The sequence below is a fragment of the Eurytemora carolleeae genome, unplaced genomic scaffold (assembly GCF_000591075.1).
Source record: "Eurytemora carolleeae unplaced genomic scaffold, Eaff_2.0 scaffold204, whole genome shotgun sequence".
In the NCBI taxonomy this organism is placed as follows: Eukaryota; Metazoa; Arthropoda; class Copepoda; order Calanoida; family Temoridae; genus Eurytemora; species Eurytemora carolleeae.
Genome location: NW_019396099.1, coordinates 369,121 through 388,939, shown reverse-complemented (window position 1 = coordinate 388,939; position 19,819 = coordinate 369,121). Strand labels below are relative to the sequence as shown.

At 30.7% G+C, this 19,819-nt stretch overlaps 1 protein-coding gene across 1 annotated transcript; it reads right to left on the bottom strand.

The window, feature by feature from the left end:
- Positions 1-2,496: 2,496 nt before the first annotated feature.
- On the bottom strand, positions 2,497-19,513 carry LOC111694914 (glutamate-gated chloride channel). Its single transcript, XM_023463971.1, has 10 exons — positions 19,411-19,513; positions 15,972-16,053; positions 14,543-14,595; positions 11,988-12,130; positions 11,625-11,711; positions 10,552-10,634; positions 9,461-9,511; positions 9,017-9,140; positions 4,581-4,729; positions 2,497-2,989 (listed from the first exon to the last, which is right to left on the bottom strand). The coding sequence occupies exons 1-10, from the start codon at positions 19,511-19,513 to the stop codon at positions 2,836-2,838; spliced, it is 1,029 nt and encodes a 342-aa protein (XP_023319739.1). The 3' UTR covers positions 2,497-2,835.
- Between the last annotated feature and the right edge of the window lie 306 nt (positions 19,514-19,819).

Sequence of the window (19,819 nt, the reverse complement as noted above, 5' to 3'; positions counted from 1 at the left end):
ACTACATTCATTTTGATTTTGAGAGACAAAAAGGTTCGCGGATTTTTTTTGGGCCATTGAAGTACCAAAAAAAAAATTTTTTTTTTTAAATATTGAAAATAGGAGAGTTGCATAAAAAAAGGTAAAATTTTGCAACAGGCGCCGCAAATCACACTTTTTTACTCACCCTGTATATATATATATATATATATTAGGGGCGTATTCAGGAATTTGTCCAGGGGGGGCTTACATTTTTTCTTTCCAGGGGGGCTTAGCACCCGTTGGGGCCTGAAAACCCGCTGAAATTCATAGATTTCACTCCGTCATACCCATATTGTGATTGTTTAACTACGTTATATGTAAAAGAGCAGAAATTATTATGCTGTTAATGACCCAATTCTAATCTGAACTAAAGAAATAAACCTCAGTTTATAGAGTAACTTCGTACTGTTTACTGCGAGAGAGTTATCGTTCCCTGTTTTGATAAACAGGTTAAAGATCGTCCCCTGTTTTGATAAACAGGTTGAAGATCGTCCCATTATTTGGGATCAATAGCTTGTTTGATAGCTAGCTAGGCTTGTGTCTCTGTGTGACATTGAGAGCGGATCGTCCCCATCATTCACTACATTCGAAACATTCATTAAATTCAATACATTAACTACATTCGAAACATTCATTACATTCAATACATTTACTACATTCACTACATTCAATACATTCACTACATTCACTACATTCACTACATTCACTACATTCACTACATTCACTACATTCACTACATTCAATACATTCAGTACATTCACTACATTCACTGCACTCAATACATTCACTATATTAACTACATTCAATACACTCAATACATTCACTTTATTCGAAACATTCAATACATTCAAAACATTCAATACATTCAAAACATTAAATAGTTTCATTATAAAAAGAGAATTTATTTTCTAATATTTTCACAAACATTATCACAGTTAACTGATAAAGATAATTTTTTTCATTTTTTTAACATATTTACAGTTTTTTACAATATTTTTTGAACATATTTTCACTTTTACAATATACATATTTAGACCATTGTATGTAATTTTTATTTTACAGGGAAGTTTTTATAAATAAATTATAATTACATGATATTTTATTATCTCCTTAATGTATTATAGCTTTAACCAGCTATTCAGTATTCATGTGTCTACTATTATTGTGAAATTTTTAATATTTCCAATTTTTAAACGCCATTTCATTTAAAATGATTTTTTAACATTTTAATATGTTATTTTGAATATACATGTTGTTCAATCTAACATAGTTTTTTGATGAATTAAAAAGAGACATTCAAAAGCAAAATATTCACAATTTTAAAATTGATGTCAATAATTTGAATTTAAAGTTTGTATGCTTATATAGATTGTCAATTGGCATATTTTAAATAGACAGGCGTAGAGGTGTGGTATTGTCTATATAGCATTATTATCATGATAAAATTTTATAAACCTATCTGTGATATATGTTGCAATATTTTTCTATTCAAAGTTAATGTGTGTAGAACTAAAGTGGGGGGATATGATTTGAAAGTATAAATACCATGTGTTATTTTAGAACTGCTCAGAAATTGGTTTATATTATTATTCATAGTTACTCCCGCCGTTTACTCGTGCTTGATTTTGGCTGAAGAGTTCGGCGTTGCCGGTGGAATTTCAAAAATTTCAAAAATGCCTTAAGCCAACTTATGCATAGTATGCAATAATCATAATTCTTTCCTTTAACAAACTTACTGAGTGATAGTAAAAAATATGTTCACAACCCCTATCCCCCCTACTTAAATTCTTCACTTGATTGTGTAAAGGTATACATAAATTGTACTGTACATCTACACATAAATGTTTACAATAATACCCGCCAAAATGAACTTGTATTTGGTGTTTCATAAACACACATTCTATAAACATTTAACACCAACTTTTACGGCAGAACTACGAATAAATAAAGAGGAAAACATTGAATATAAGTAAGGGTTTGTAACCTTCCATAAGGAGTACCATACGCGATTAACAACAGTTACCTAAACCCTTGAATTTATATACATTTGTGTATGAACTGCAATTTTCTTCTTTCTAAAATGAAAAAAATTCGAAATCTATAGTTAACGTAAAGTTTAGTTCGAGTATACGCACTAGGCAGATATTACAAGAATACGTAGAGTTTAGTTAGAGTATAGGCAGATATTACTAGAATACCTATAGTTTAGTTAGAGTATAGGCAGATATTACAAGAATACGTAGAGTTTAGTTAGAGTATAGGCAGATATTACAAGAATACGTAGAGTTTAGTTAGAGCATAGGCAGATATTATACAAGAATACGTAGAGTTTAGTTAGAGTATAGGCAGATATTACAAGAATACGTAGAGTTTAGGTAGAGTATAGGCAGATATAACAAAAATGACCCTCATAAGTATCGTATATTTCATGTTTAAACTATGATTAAACCTATTTGAAAATTAGGAAGAACATTATCAAATTGTTAATTTTTATTATTTCGTAGTTGTCATGTTCTCAAATTGTAATTCTAAAAACATTATTTACAATATTTCACTTTATTATATATATTGGTCACAGAGCGAAGATCATTAGAAACTCGAAAATTGATTTATATCCATAAATATCTATTAGGGTTTGAATTATACTTCAGAGAAACCTCTTTTTATTTACATTGTCGAGTTTAATTCTGAAATATGAGAAAAGTGGGTGTACAATATACATATGAAATATTGATTATCCTTTAAAATGGAGTCACCGGAAATTCTTAAATCTGCTTAAAATAAATTGTTGTCTATTTATATTCGCTTGATTGGTTAATCTTCGAAATCTTCGTTACTTCCTTTAGCTAGAAGATAGTAGAGCCAGTATGCAAGGTTGAAGATTGCGAAAAGAAGAGGGAAGATGAATCGTGAGATGACATCAATTCTCTTCGCTCGGCTCGCAAACTTAGACAGAAGCGATTTGGTTCTAAACATGGAGATTCAAGATAAATTTAGCTCTGAAAATATTTGTATTCTTTACTCCATGACTATATTCTGTATTCAACTCCCTGTATTCTATACTCCATGAACATATTCTATATTCAACTCCTGGTATTCTATACTCCATGAATATATTCTTTATTCAACTCCCTGTATTCTATACTTCATGAATATATGATATATATCTATCTCCTTGTATTCTATACTCCATGAATATATGATATATTCAACTCCTTGTATTCTATACTCCATAAATATATATTATATATTCAACTCCTTGTATTCTATACTCCATGAATATATTCAATATTCAACTCCTTGTATTCTATACTCCATGAATATATTCAATATTCAACTACTTGTATTCTATACTCCATGAACATATTCTATATTCAACTCCTTGTATTCTATACTCCATGAATATATTCAATATTCAACTACTTGTATTCTATACTCCATGAATGTATTCAATATTCAACTCCTTGTATTCTATACTCCATGAATATATTCAATATTCAACTACTTGTATTCTATACTCCATGAATATATTCTATATTCACTCCTTGTATTCTATATTCCATGATTATACTCTATATTCAACAGCTTGTATTCTATACTCACTCCATGAAAATATATATTTAAATCTTTGTATTCTATACTCCACGAATATCTGATATATATTTATCTCCTTGTAATATACACTCCATGAATATATAATATATTCAACTCCTTGTAATACATTCTCCATGAAAGTACTCCTGCATGGTTAATCTGAATTACTAGTTTCTAATTAGAAATACTTAATCTACTTTCATCCTAGAGATGGACATTGTTTGTTTATACTTTTCCTACTTTTTCTACTTTTTCTACTTTTTCTACTTTTCCTACTTTTTCTACTTTTCCTACTTTTTCTACTTTTCCTACTTTTTCTACTTTTCCTACTTTTCCTACTTTTTCTACTTTTTTTACTTTTTCTACTTTTTTTGAGGCTTCACAATTCACAAGAATATGATTTTTTTTGTAAATATGATCCCAAGAAAATTCCCATTTAAAATTAAGAGTGATATGCTGTATGAACAACGGTACCCTTTAAGTCTGTATTTGAGCAGCAATGAGGATGATAACCTCATTTTTTAACTAGAAAAGTGTCATCTTATTTACAAATCCGAAAGTCACGTTTAAAGAAACCCCAAAGCCTAGCAATTGGAACGAAACATTGATCTATATTTTAAATATTTATGTTCAAAGACAGGTTTAAAGGTTACCATTTTCATCAAGCATACAACTCTTGTTGTCGACAATTACTGCAGTTAAGGGTTCCTTAATAATCTATCATGTCTGTCATTTTTCAAAATTGTATTCTTTGAAAACGAAAAATCATCTCAGACCGCTGTGGAGTCTTAAAAATAAAATCAAAACTCTTGAATATTTACTAGAGTAAAAAACGAGCCCATCTCTACTTGTTCCAAGATGCTCTTGAATTAATTACACAATTAATATTTAATCACGTAATTTGTTCTGGAACAAGAATATATAATTAATTTATTAATTCCTTAAATATTTACTTATTTCCTGACCTGTAGCAGCCGAACCCACCCTTGCTTGCTAAATGGATCTCGCAGGGGCGCTCTAGGGGGGTAGACTGGTTCATGTAGGAGGGAGGGTGAGGGTATCCTATAGGGTATCCTCTCAGGGACACACGAGGGGTAGATGCCTCACCTCCATTCTAAAAAAAAGAAAAAAAATTTGGCTCAAACAATTCTTGGAGTAAAGAAGTGAAAGAATAAGAAGTGGCATGAAGACAGGTTAGTGTGGCATGAAGCCTAGGGGCATGAAGACAGGCTTGAGTGGCATGAAGCCTAGATTCATGAAGACTACAAGCTACAGTGGCATGAAGATTACAGGCTAGAGTGACATGAAGACTACAGACTAGAGTGGCATGAAGACTACAGGTTGGAGTGGATTGAAGACTACAAGCTAAAGTGGCATGAAGACTACAGGCTAGAGTGGCATGAAGACTACAGGCTAGAGTGCCATCAAGTCTACAGGCTAGAGTGCCATGAAGACTACAGGCAAGAGTGGCATGAAGAATGCGGGTTAGAGTGGCATGAAGACCACGGCTAGAGTGGCATGAAGACTACAGACTAGAGTGTCATGAAGACTGCAGGTTAGAGTGGCATGAAAACTACAGGCTAGAGTGGCATGAAGCCTTGAGGCATGAAAACTACAGACTAGAGTGGCATGAAACCTAGAGGCATGAAGCCTTAAGGCTAAAGTGTCATGAACCTAGAGGTATGAAGCCTTCAAGTTAAAGTGGCATGAAACCTAGAGGCATGAAGATTACAGGCTAGAGTGACATGACACCTAGAGTCATGAAGCCTTCAGGCTAAAGTGGCATGAAACCTAGAGGCATTGAGATTACAGGCTACAGTGGCATGAACCTAACGGCATTAAGCCTTCAGGCTAAAGTGGCATGCAACCTAGAGGCATGAAGATCAGAAGTCTAAAGTAGCATGCAACCTAGAGGCATGAAGATCAGAAGTCTAAAGTAGCATAAATCTAGGCTTATAAAACAGAGTGGCATGAAGCGCCGATAATTCCATAAATACAATACATACAGCCTAAAGTTAGTGCAGCAGTGGTGTGACAACAGGAAAAGGAATATTGCTGATAAGAGAAGTTAGAAATAGCTTGGGGGAAATTTGGGGGATTTTGAGGGAAATTTTATCATTTCAGAGAAGTGAAGGGGGAGAACTGACGCAAAAACCCAATTTCCCAAATTACTTGAAGAAGAACAACAAAAAGTGTATATGGGTTCTTTTTTTACATTTGTAGAGAACCCACAATTGAAAATAATAAGTTTTGAAATTACAAACATAGATATATTTTTCATACTTGATCAGACAACCCGTTGTGAAGCGAGAATTCTTTGCGTAGAGTCACAGAGTGTCACTTGAAATCACGCTAAAAGTCCCTTTAAAGGGACTGTAAAGGAAAAATGAAAGGGGGTATAGGATGAAACCTTAGAATCTCAGGAGTTGAACGATACATATAAGACATCTATCTGATGTTCCTGTCTCGAGAAATTCATATAAAACTGCAATACAGACGGAAATCACGTGAACAGTAAACTGCACTGCCATTGGCTGAAGTTCTGGTGATGTAATACGGACTATATGTAAAAATATTATCAATTATATCTATTGAAAATTATAATATGAGCAAACCTAAGATTCCCAGGCTCCTGTGGGATATACTCGTTCTCAGATTGGTTGCGTATTTGCTGAATATGATCAGTTTAAACCTACTACTTCTATACAAAATTGTATATATATGAAATTTTGTATAATTTGACACAGTTTTATATCAATTTCTCGAGACAGAAACGTCAGATAGATGTTTTATATGTATCGTTCAACGTCTGAGATTCTCAAGTTTAATCCTATACCCCCTTTCATTTTTCCTTTACACTCCCTTGCATCGAGGAATGGGGATAGGGGAAAAGAAAATAAGATATTTGATATTTTTTATGCGTCCTTCCTTCCTTCCGGGGAGCTTCAAAGGAAAGAATTTTAGAATTCAATTTCCCTAAATTTTGTTTGTACATAGTACATACATACAGAACAGGAAACTTTCATTTCTGGTTTTATTCCGTGTAAAATAAAATGAAAACACCGCATTTCACTTAAATAAAATTCCAAAACCACAGTATATGTATGGCAAGGAATGTTCACAAGATATTTGAACCTAAATTGTAAAACTCTAAATAGGAATCCCGTGGCCGAATTTAAAGAATTTGAGCGGCGGTTTAAATTTAAGCCGCGGTTTAAATATGGTTGGTTCCACTTAAAATTGTATCAAATGTTTCAAGATTTAAGCCGGCACTAAATTTAAACCGGGTTTTGGCGGATTTTGGCGGATTTTTGGCGGATTTAAACCGCGGCTCAAATTCTTTAAATTCCATCTCAGTAGTCAGAACTGTATTGTTAATCACGTGATTAAGCATTGATATTCCTTCTTAACCAGACCTAGCTACGGATTTATCTAATTTCTCTTCGATATCCTGTATTGGTCATACCCTGCAGGGGTTAGGAGGACTGTAAAAAGTTTGCTAGGATTAAGCTGTCCAAAAAATTCTAAAAACGTGTTTTGTTCTCCGTTTTGATTTAGTATTTTTTAAAGCTAACATTTTAAAAAGAAAACTTAAAAAGCATATGATTTGGAACTATATTGAAGATTTCAATTTTTTGGTGAACTGTTTTAAAGTCAAATTAATCGTTTGAAAACTAACCAATACACATATTTACATTTAAGAAAGAATGAAATTAGCCTTGATAAGATTTATTCAATATATGTTTCCTCTTTTTCTAATAATTATTTAATATTTTCAATAATGTTTGGGGATAAAAACATATTGTTAGTATTTACTACAAGGTCTACAGTTATACCTATAGGAACAGATAATTCTGAATACAAAATACGGTTTAGGTATAAAGGTTTCAACAGATTTATCAAGTTATAGTGACTTTTTATCAAAAAAGATTTAATTTTATATACAATTAGCTATTTAATCCCGAAACTATTGCAAACAAATACAATTTTAATATCTTTCTAAAATTTGAATTTGAATTTAGAGTTTTATCTTAAAATGAAACCAAGAATAACTTTCCACAAAATTAATAGAGGTGATGTTCCTCCGGACCTAGCGTTAAAAATGTGTGTAAAACTTGAAAAACAAAAATACAAAGATTTCAATTTTTATTTTTTCAAAACCTTTATCTTCTAAAATGTAATCTATGTAATGTAAATCCACGGAAATGATCTTTTAGTTGATGGACACGATTAAAATAGTTGTACTCTCTGTGTGGGTGTTTGTCCGATCATAACTCAGGAACCCCTGGACCGATTCGCATCAAAGTTTAATCGGGGAACTCGGGAGATCCACGGGAATTTTCTTAGTTTGGTTTTGAGATTCTAAGTTGAGCATGGATCGACTTTAAGAACGAAAATTTAGTTTCCCGTTAAAATCGTTCAAGTGCGGGTAAACGGTTGGAATAACTTTAAGTAACCTTGGCAGCGCTGAGTAAGTATTTCCTTTCTTTTTAGCAACCCGGCCTCTCTTTGCCGGTCATTTATTTAAAGTTTGTATGTTTTACCTACAAAGATCAAAAGGTTGCAAACTCTCTTGGAAAAATATTGATGCTACTTTGGGCGAAAACTTCTTTAAACCTGAGGCTGAACTGCGCCAACATTCTGCTTTTTTAAACTGTTTGAACCCTGTAAGCTGTATTTAGAATTAGGACATAAAATAAATATTGAATGGTTAGGGTTATGTCTTATTCCGATCGAGTAAGAATTTGTTACAATGCAATGAAAGAAACCCTATTGAAAATGTACTTTTTTACCATGTGTTTAACATCTTAAAAGTGATAACCAGAAAATTGTAGAATATGAAGACGACATTAAAGCAATAGTGATGTGCATTTGATGTTGTTACAAAGAAAATAGCTCTAATAGAAAGTTGTTAAATCACTTATTAAGTGAAATGGGTCTGTTTACACTGTACAATTGTTGGCCTCATGTTAATTAGACTATTTAAAGTTATACCCTGAGTCTAAAAGTCGTTTTCCTATTCCAGAGTTTTCTGGTTATCACTGTATATTAAAAGTAAGGTTGTTTCCAATATTAATTCCGTTACGCGCAACTGTTCGCAGAATTGTGGGGAATTGTGGGGAATTGTGCGGAGTTTACAGGGCTCGTAAACTTGCGTTGGAAACTCTAATTAAAAGTAAAAAAACCGAGATTTAAAAGTGTCAATACTATTTGATGAATCCCTAACATAATTAATATCGAAAATGCTGTTCAATATTAAGAACAGAGGGTTTAGAAATACAAAAAGTTGTGGCGTATTCATAAAATCATTATTTAGAACAAAATGTGTATCATTTTGCAATGCTTTTGGTAGTTTGATTTTACAAAGAAATGTTAGAAATGTTAAAAAAGAGATATATACCTGCATAGAGAGAAGAGCCGTGTACTGTGAATGCTGTGAATGTTCTGAATGTTGTGAATGTTGACTAGGTAAACTGGAAGTATTGTTGGTATGGTTATTATCAGTATGCTCAACCTCCCATTGTCTGATTAATATTAATATTCAGAGATAATTTCCTAAACAAGTATGTAATGCATGTGTTGAAAATGCGCTAAGAATTACCATTATTATTTTAACAAAAAAGAGATATCTAAAAATGATTTTACTTTAAAGACAACTGTATTATTTTTAAAGGGTATGTTTAACTTAGATGTTCGGATTTAATCTTCATATCTTAGCATTTTCTTTTTTAGGACGTCAATTAATTAAACGGGAAATAAGTATTAATTTTGATTTTAAATATGGTATAAATGCAAAAAATAAATCAAATTAAATTTATTATTTTTTCAAAAATATTTAATATCCCTGCGAGCTCTCTCGATCCGTTCACGTGCACGTTCTCGCTGCATATCCGACCTAGAAGGGAAATTTCAAGAATTAAATTTGAAATTTTTCTTTGCACGATTTTTAGTCTATTAGCTTGCAGTTTTAACAATAACGGAGCGGAGTGCGTTTTGGGGCTTTGTTAAAATGTTTGTGCACATTACAGAAAATGAAATGAGTTTTTGCCACAAACTTCTTGCAATCTAATGGTCTAAACCTTTTATATTTCAAACTTATACTAATTGATCTACCCGAATTTGTAATTTGAAATATCAAATATGACATCGGGCTGTGAAGATATAAAGATTAGCAAAATAGACTTTGTGACAAAAGCTTAATTCCTTTACTTTCATTTTATCATTTCTTTTTTATATCATGATATTAGGATAATAGTAAAAGTAATGATATGAATATATATTTGAGTATTCGTGCAGAAAAAGATAAGTTGAGTTTTAGAATCTTTCAAGAAGATTTTACATTTTTGTTCTTCTCAATAGCTCTTATACAAACAGAAGAGTGATACTTTTAAAACATGTGGGATAACAAGACGACATTTCAGCAATATTATGGGAATAAGACGACAATTCAGCAATATTATGTGTATTTGTTAATAAGACAACAATTCAGCAATATTATGTGTATTTGTTAATAAGACGACAATTCAGCAATATTTTGTGTATTTGTTAATAAGACAATTAACATTACAGCAATATTATGTGTATTTGTTAATAAGACGACATTTCAGCAATATTATGTGTATTTGTTAATAAGACAATTAACATTACAGCAATATTATGTGTATTTGTTAATAAGACGACATTTCAGCAATATTATGTGTATTTTTTAATAAGACAACATTTCAGCAATATTATGTGTATTTGTTAATAAGACAACATTTCAGCAATATTATGTTTATTTGTCAATAAGACGACATTTCACCAACATTAAGTGTATTTGTTAATAAGACAATGGCGCTGGTCTGGCATAAGAAATCCAGTCGCACTGCTTTGCAGACGAGTTCGTTATCACACACGCACACTCTTTTGGTACAGACACACAACATGTGAATTTACCTGCTAGCATAGTTAACTAAAGCAAACTCCAGGAGCGCGCAGAATACAAATCCCTGACAGGCCCCGGTCCAAACATCTATCGCCTAAAAATATGAACTGTAAAAAAGAATCAAAAATGTTCATTTAAACGATTCTCATCAATTCTGTATTGAGATAAAGAATGGTATCTAATGTTTTTAAGTTTGAAAAGACCATTTTTTTGCAAAGATACAAATTTTCAGATAGAACTAAAATTAGACAGGTTCATCGTCACCAAAATGAAGATTGCGCGAGTTGTCTCTTTAAATAAGTTAATCTGATATAAATACATTCTATTACAATAGATTGCAACGTATAATTTGTACACTCTCAGTACAGCTGTATTCTGACGTAACAAGTGTCAATTCGATTTTTGTATCCGTCAAAATTGTTAATAATCGTAATAATTTTAGAATAAAGTGCTTTTCTTACAGTAAAATAAGTGCAATTTTATCTGTTTTTACACTCTTTTATTTAATCTTGGAAAATGTGTCAACTATTGTGACAATTTTTTCGTTTTTCTTATTATATTTGGCACTTGTAACGTTGTGTATACTTGGTCCATTTCTCTGTTGCCACCTCTTTACTTGATAATCTATTTGCACTGATGTGTAAGTGATGTTTTAATTTTCTAACTTTTGTAGAAAAGATTGAGACTCTTCTGGAACACAATAGGGTTTAAAAAGAATTCACAATGTTACTCTGTAATCCTTTTACATTTTATCGACTACAAAGGAACCTGATAACGCAATTGTGCAGTTTTTACTGTGTGAACTAAAATGACCGTGGATTAAATGCGAAAATATTTTAACATCAAGTTCTACTGAATGCCGTGAATACTGCATCAGTGCATATCTATTTTACAAAACACAACGCTGCATTCACTAATTCGTCTTTCTATTGTGAATTCATCTAAACTAAATTTAGCAATTATTGATTTCCTATAAATTTCATCTGACATGGTCGTAACATCATTTATTAAAAAAAAAGTTGCTCTAAAACTTCGTAAGTATTTGGAAAAATAGGGATAGGGTGACTTTTTGGGCATGGTATACCTTAGTATAGGATACAGGGGGCAGCTGGGCAGATATACCAGAGGTTTGCGTCGACATCGTCAATAGGGTAGTCACCCCCAGGGATAATCATCATCATCATCATCATCATCATCATCATCATCATCATCATCATCATCATCATCATCATCATCATCATCATCATCATCATCATCATCATAACGAGCAGGTTCATCATTTATATAAGGATCATTATCATCATTATCATCATAATCATTATTAGCATCAACATCATAATATGATGATCATATCTTGATTATGAATAATGATCAATTATTTATTAATATTAATAATGATATAATATAATGATCATCATTATCATCATCATCATCATCATCATTTTTACCTTGCTGGAATTGCGTTCTGATCTAACCAGAATGAGACCCATGAAACTATAACTAGCATACAGCAAGGAACATATATAGTGATGAGGTAGTAGGAGAACTCACGCTTAAAGATCAGTTCAACCTTCAGACAACTGTATTCACCTGTACATAAGCACTTGTACTAAATGTATATAAAATATTGTGCTGAACTGTATCGAATTGATCTATAAGAAAGTCACGAGAAAAAAAATGTTGTTGGAAAAAAATGGAAATAAAAACTCTGGTAAAAAATTCCCAATTTTCTGAAGTCTTATGACAAAAAAGTTCCGAGTTTTAAATTTTTTTCCTAAATTAGTGTGGGGACTGCCAATAAATCTCAGAAAATAAGATCACAGAAACTAAAGTTTTGAAGAATATAAATCCGAAGAAAAAAGTCTTAGACGTTTAAAAAAAGGACTTTTCAATGCCAAATTTTAGGACTTTATTTCCGAAAAAAAATTTCAGAAACTTTTTTGGCGGTTTCCACTGTATCCGTTTCTTGAAATTTGACCATTATCAAACTATCTATAAAATCGGAAATTTACAAGAAAAAAGAAAAATTATTCTTGTTTTAACCCAGATAACAAACTATAATCTGCTCTAAATTTATTTCAAAAAGGGACATGCACGATTCACAAGGGTACCCTTGAAAACTACCTGTATCTGATAAACAATAACGTGGTTTATTAAGCTTTAGAAATCTTTAATTTTAATAATTTATTAATTACTTCCGAAGCAAGAAATGCTCGAGTAACATTTGTGGAGAAACCATAAATAAAAATGATCAGTAAAAAATGCATATCTAATTTATCAGGCTAAGCTTTCAATGGTACCGTTGTGACTTGTGAAACACGCATGCCAATGAAGGGTTGCTTGATAATGCGTCTTTAGACCTTGCTTTTTTTTGTTTGCCATCTCACGTTTAATTTAGAATAAATTACCAACATGGTTCGCCAACATATTAAACTTGGAAAATTTGGACGAGTTCGAATCTAGCCTTATCTTTAAATTTAACCAATTCAGATTTTTTTAAACTGTTTTTAGAGCTGTTTTTATTGAGTATTTAGTCGTATGTTTCTTTAACAATATTTTTGAGACCATACTAAATATTTATAACATTTTATAACACAATTCCATCTCATCCCCCCCTATCCTACTCCATACCCCTGTATGTAACGATCTATAGAAAAGACAATTTATAATGCATTCTCCAGTTTAAACCTGATATTATGATGTTATGATAGAGTTGCGTTTTTCTTTACTAGCGTTTAAGAGTGTAGCGTTTTTTCGTTACTGGCGTTTTATATGTTATAGCGTTTTTTTATACCCCATCCTCTCTTCAATCCATTACATTGCGACTATATATCCTCCCCCCCCCCTCCACATCTACTTTTGACACACCAGATCATTTATATATAAAGTTGAAAGGGCTGGGTCTAGGGAGACCAACTACTTATACTGGGGGTCGACTATACACTCAAACTATACATACATCTATATATAAATTTGGCTTGTTTGTCTGTCTGTTTGTTTGTCTGTTTGTTTGTTTTTACACCATAATGTTCAACTAAACACAATCCATCTTTTAAGACAATGTTCAAAAAAGATAAAATAAACAACTAAAAAAACTATATTTATATTTGAAAAAAAACTTTTAAAAAAGGTTGCATAATTTTGCTAAATTCAATAAAATATTTTGAACATTTTGTTAAAGAAACATGTTTATAATATTTTTTTCTATTTTAATGTTTTGAAGTTGTCAAAAGTTATGAAATTTATGAATTTGAATTTAAATTAGAATTTTGTAATATTAAATGTAAATATTACTTCGTATGATTTAAACTTTTACTATTTCTACATTGTTTAACTAAATTTTTTTTTTCATAACACTTCAAATCTGTCAATATCCTTCTTCTAACTTTATAAAATAAATTAGAAAGTTTCAAGACTTGTTTAGAAACTAGAATACTCCATTCTAGTTTTAACAAAACATATCCATCTTTTCTTTTAAAGCTTTACTTTTAAACTGTACGTTTTACGTTAAATATGATTTTTTTTAAATCTGCGTATAACCTTTAAATATACTCAATTGTTTCTTAAATATGAGATATATATTTACTCTTGCATTTAGTATTCTTAATCTTCAAATATGTTCGTCTTATTCTTCAAAAATCATTATCATATTCTTTAAACATCCTTATCTTATTCTATAAACATCCTTATCTTATTCTTTAAACATCCTTATCTTCTTCTTTAAACATCCTTATCTTATTCTTTAAACATCCTTATCTTATTCTTTAAACATTCTTATCTTATTCCTTAAACATCCTTATCTTATTCTTTTAACATCCTTATCTTATTCCTTAAACATCCTTATCTTATTCTTTAAACATCATTATCTTATTCTTTAACCATCCTTATCTTATTCTTTAAACATCATTATCTTATTCTTTAATTATTCTTATCTTATTCTTTAACCATCCTTATCTTATTCTTAACATTAAAAATGAAGAATTTGTAAAAAAAAATGCTTACCAGTATTTGTTATTACATTGCAGTACGCACTTTTGTACTGCTCAAGGGTAAATCTAAACAAAAGATAATTTCACTTACAAAATGTATAAATTTTGTAAATCCTGGAAAACGGGATCCCTATACGATTTAAGCTTCATAGGAGGGAATTATAAATTTTGTTTTGCTATCAGTGGTCTTTGTATACATACCGTACAACTTCCTCTATAGCTTACTTCAAGTCTTGTAAGGACTTCAAATGAACCAAAAGGTCCAGTGTGTACGGATTTAATAATTTCTTCTTATATGGAGGTCTTTAACTTAATAACCAAAACAAAGAAATAAAGAAATGGTCTAATCTTCAAGACTTAATCTCAACGTCGCCTGTAAATATCAAATATCAAAGGGTGAATTTAATTAATCCGTGGATCAGCGTAAGATGAGGATTAATATATGATTCACAGCACAAAAGTTCTGGCTTAAAGGCTAATAAATATAAAAAATAATCCCTTGATAAAAAGTAAATAATGTTGAGTAGAAAAGTTGCCTGGAATTAAAGCCTCCAGACTTCTCTCTACTGGAGATTAATGGATACAACCCAAAGAAAAATCAAAGCAATGTAAACATAGAATTGCAAGGAAACATATTTATTTTTCTTCATGTCTACCAAAACAAATGGTTTGCGACTGAGAAGTGATAATTGCCAAAAATATACAACGTTTTGTGCATATACTTACAATTCCGTAAATGAGAAATCAAATTCAAAACGTCAACTAAAGGTGGGGCTGGGCAAATTTATCAATTTTCCAACAGTTCTATAATGGTTAACTAAATTCGTTAAAAAGACCAGCTTTTCAGGTATCTGTTCGTTTTTGTTCCGTTCATTTTTAGTTAACGGTATTTTTCATTCTTTTAAAAGATTACAGCTTATTAACGATCTGGAATCTTATTAACGATATTAACAAAAGACATTTTAGCAATTGTTAACGGCTAAAGCCATTAACGAGCCGTTTACGATTATTTCATGCAAAAATTGCGAGAAAATTAGAAGATGATGTTAAAAAAAAACTATAAAAAAAACATGAAAACAAAAATAAAAAAATAACAACTTTATCTATTATTTTCTGCAAGTTTCATGCAAGTTGAAGAAGAAGAATTAACTGTTCTTTTTAAACACATCTGTTTGTTCTTTTTTTATATTTATTTTTCTTCATGAACTATTATTTCAGTTCGTTGACGGTCTCAAAATAAACGTATATTGCTGTTTGTTACCCAATCCATCCCAAAGGTAACTAGTGATTGTAGCCAACTTCACATGATTAAAGTGTACAATTGTACTGTATGTAAAAGTATACTGTTGTACGAAAGTTGCATGCAAGGTTATAACGTATCCTTGCAATATTTAAGCATACTTTTGCATATATATGTGTACATAAGGTTAAAGCGTACATACCTTGGAAGATGAAGACCAGGAACAATCTGAACAGGATCAACATCCTTCCATTTGTAAACAAGATCATCTGTTGCCCACCCATCTATACAAAATAATATTAGAAAAAGAAAATTCTGAAATCTAATGTTTATTTTTCTATTTTATCTAGTTTCCCCTTAAATTAGATGGGAACTAAACCTCGGTATCTAATTATGTATAATCCTAAAACAGGAATATGATCTCTATCAAAGTTTGCACCACGACCTCTATACCAAACCAAACCAAACCAGATTCTTGGAAACATTTAACATTTTCTAAACTTTCTCTCAGCTTCAGCATAATTTGAATACAACCTTACTCAATCCTTTCTTACTCAATTCTTCCTTACTCAATCCTTTCTTACTCAATCCTTCCTTACTCAATCCTTTCTTACTTAATCCTTTCTTACTCAATCTATTTTTACTCAATCCTTTATTAGTCAATCCTTCCTTAATTAATTCTTCCTTACTCAATCCTTTCTTACTGAATCCTTCCTTACTCAATCCTTTCTTACTCAATCCTTTCTTACTCAATTCTTCCTTACTCAATCCTTTCTTACTCAATCCTTCCTTACTCAATCCTTTCTTACTTAATCCTTTCTTACTCAATCTATTTTCACTCAATCCTTTATTACTCAATCCTTCCTTACTTAATCCTTTCAGACTTAATCCTTTCTTATTTAATCCTTTCTTACTCAATCATTTCTTACTCAATCCTTCCTTCATTAATCCATCCTTACTCAATCCTTTCTTAATTAATCCTTTCTTACTCAATTCTTTCTACTTAATCCTTTCTTTTTTAGTCCTTTCTTACTCAATCTACTCTTACTCAATTCTTTCATAGTCAATCCTTGCTTACTCAGTTCTTTCTTTCTCAATCTATTCTTACTCAATCCTTTCTTTGTCAATCCTTTCTTAATTAATTCTTTCTTACTCTATCATTTCTTACTCAATCCTTTCTTACTCAATCCTTCCATACTCAATCCTTTCTTACTCAATCCTTCATTATTCAATCTTTCCTTACTTAATCCTTCCTTACTCAATCCTTTCTTACACAATCCTTTCTTACACAATCCTTTCTTACTTTAATCCTTTCTTATTTAATCCTTTCTTACTCAAGCCATTCTTACTCAATCCCTTTCTTACACAATCCTTTCTTACACAATCCTTTCTTACACAATCCTTTCTTACTCAATCCTTTCTTACTCAATCCTTTCTTACTCAATCCTTTCTTATTTAATCCTTTCTTACTCAAGCCATTCTTACTCAATCCTTTCTTACACAATCTTTCCATTCATCAAACCTACCTTTATCAATCCTTCCTTACTCTATCCTTTCTTATTCATTCCATAGCTTAATCTTTCCTTACTTTTTATTTAGTTATCAAAATGTCATTTTAATAATATTTGGAAGGTTATTTTTACTTAAAGAAAATACAGTTTTTTAGGAAAGTTGAAGTTTAATTTGAAATATGTAGATATCATAACTTTCAAATACAATTTGAATATTTTATGCAATGTTTGACTCTTTTATCCTTGACATAACAAATTGTGTAAGATGTCATGTTGGGTAGGAATCTTTGCAAAATTTAAGAATATTTTGCAAAAGTTTATTTTGAAACCCCCAGAGGGAATCTATACCTTAATGCAAAAATTTTATTTTGCCGATATGGAAATTTTAAAGTTTTGAAAATTTACTTTATTTTGTTATTTTTTTCTTATTTTCAATAAAAAAATGTACGTAACGTTTATCTAGTAATTGATATAGAGTGAGTTATCACAATCTTTAATTAAAAATTACTTTGAAATACCAAAAAAAAATTATTATTCAGCGTAGTGCACAAAACTCTGTAAAAGGTAGACGCCTGAAAGCAGTCTAATTAAGTTAAAATTCGTTGTATTCATTGTTTTCTGTGGCCCACAGAAGATTATAATGTTTTTAAATTAGATATACAGTGAATGTATAAGATCTGTCCCCAGAGAATATAATGTATAATATATAATGTTACTAACACGTAAATAAAAATAGAATTACATTTTTATATATTTTCCGAATAATTTATCAATTGTGAAATAATTTGAATGTCTGATTTTAGATTGCTTTTCTATTTTAATCCAGGAAAGGATTTTAAATCAAAGTCTTGGAAATGGAAAAATCTTTTATTCTTCCAATATGTGAATATGTGAATGTAGACTGATCGTTTTTTATAACAGAATTGTTCTTGCTTGGTAGTAATAGTTGATCTTGTTGTATGGATAGTTGATCTTGTTGTTGGAATAGTTGATCTTATTGTAGGAATAGTTGATCTTGTTGTTGGAATAGATCATCTTGTAGGAAAAGTTGATCTTGTTGTGGGAATAGTTGCTCTTGTGTTAGGAATAGTCTCCTCTTATATGGGAAATTTGTTTCTTGTTGGACCAAAATGTTGATCTTGTTTACCTTGAGATATTGTATTTATCCTAAATATATCCTGCAAACAAGTTTATCTCCAGAACCCAGTTTTATTTCTAACTTGTCTGTTAAATCTTACAATTTTCAATCCATCCCTTTTAAAAATTTTGAAAATCCGCGAAATTTTTTGTAAAAATCCGCGAATTATTTTTGTTTTGTTTTACGATGTACACAAAGAGAACATGTTCACAACTAATTTAGAAGATGGGCGCGAAGCGCCCTCTTAGGCTAGAAAGAAGGGCGCGAAGCGCCTTGAATTTCTAGTCATATAGAAATCAGAGAGTACTATACATCATGTATAAATCAGAGAGAGGCGATATCAAATTATTTTCTTCCGTTCAAAGTTAATTTGTCTCTTGAATACAATTAACAAGAAAGTTTGCAATTCTACCAGTCCAAGAAACAGTTGTTTATATTTAGATGAATATTCATGAAACGATCTTATTTCAATCTTAAAAGAATTTCTACCTGCTTTTTAAAGATTTTAGTACACTTTGCATTTCAAGATCACCCTTAATTGATTTTACAATTAGCTCTATAGATCAACGTTACAGAGTCAGAGTCTTGATTTTGTAAAAAATGTATAATAATAATGATATTTAATTCTAAACTGAAGTTATTTTCAGTCAAAACTTGATTAAGAAATTTATCAGGATTTTTAAATATTCTTTTTACAATTCATTTTCGAATTATTTGTATATTTTCCAATTTTTTTGCAAGCGTTGAACTTTTAGGTAAGTATACAGTCGTCTTCGTATATATCAATACAATAATGACGACTTTCGATTTCGATTTTTTATTTCTACCAAGCTTTCACACAGCATGGATACATTTAAACATGGAAACAGAGAGCAGCTGTCAATTAACAGCTTCTTTTTGTTTTCGTGTAAACTTAACCAGAAATAGGAAAAAGTCTTGTCCATAATTATAGTTTTCAAAAATTAATAATAAAAAATAATAAAGATACTTACAGCTGGCAATCTGTAGAACACAAACTTGTTTATCCAGAGGGTAGAGACGTAAATCCATAGGACAAGCTAGGGTTAACGATATCCTAAATATATCAATATCCATAGGATAAGCTAGGGTTAACGATATCCTAAATAAATTGTATTTATATATCTATAGTACAAGCTAGGGTTAACGATATCCTAAATATATTGTATTTATATATCCATATGTAAATTACTAGTGTTAATCATGTTCTAAATGTATTGTGAAATATCGAGACCAAATCTGAATATATTGATATCATTAAGCATGTCTATAACGCAACATTTGTAAAAACAAAAACCTATTAATTAATCCATTCATTTATTCATTAATTCAAAATCAGAAAAAAATTGAATGATTTATCGTTTTACTTTTTGATCTTAAAGA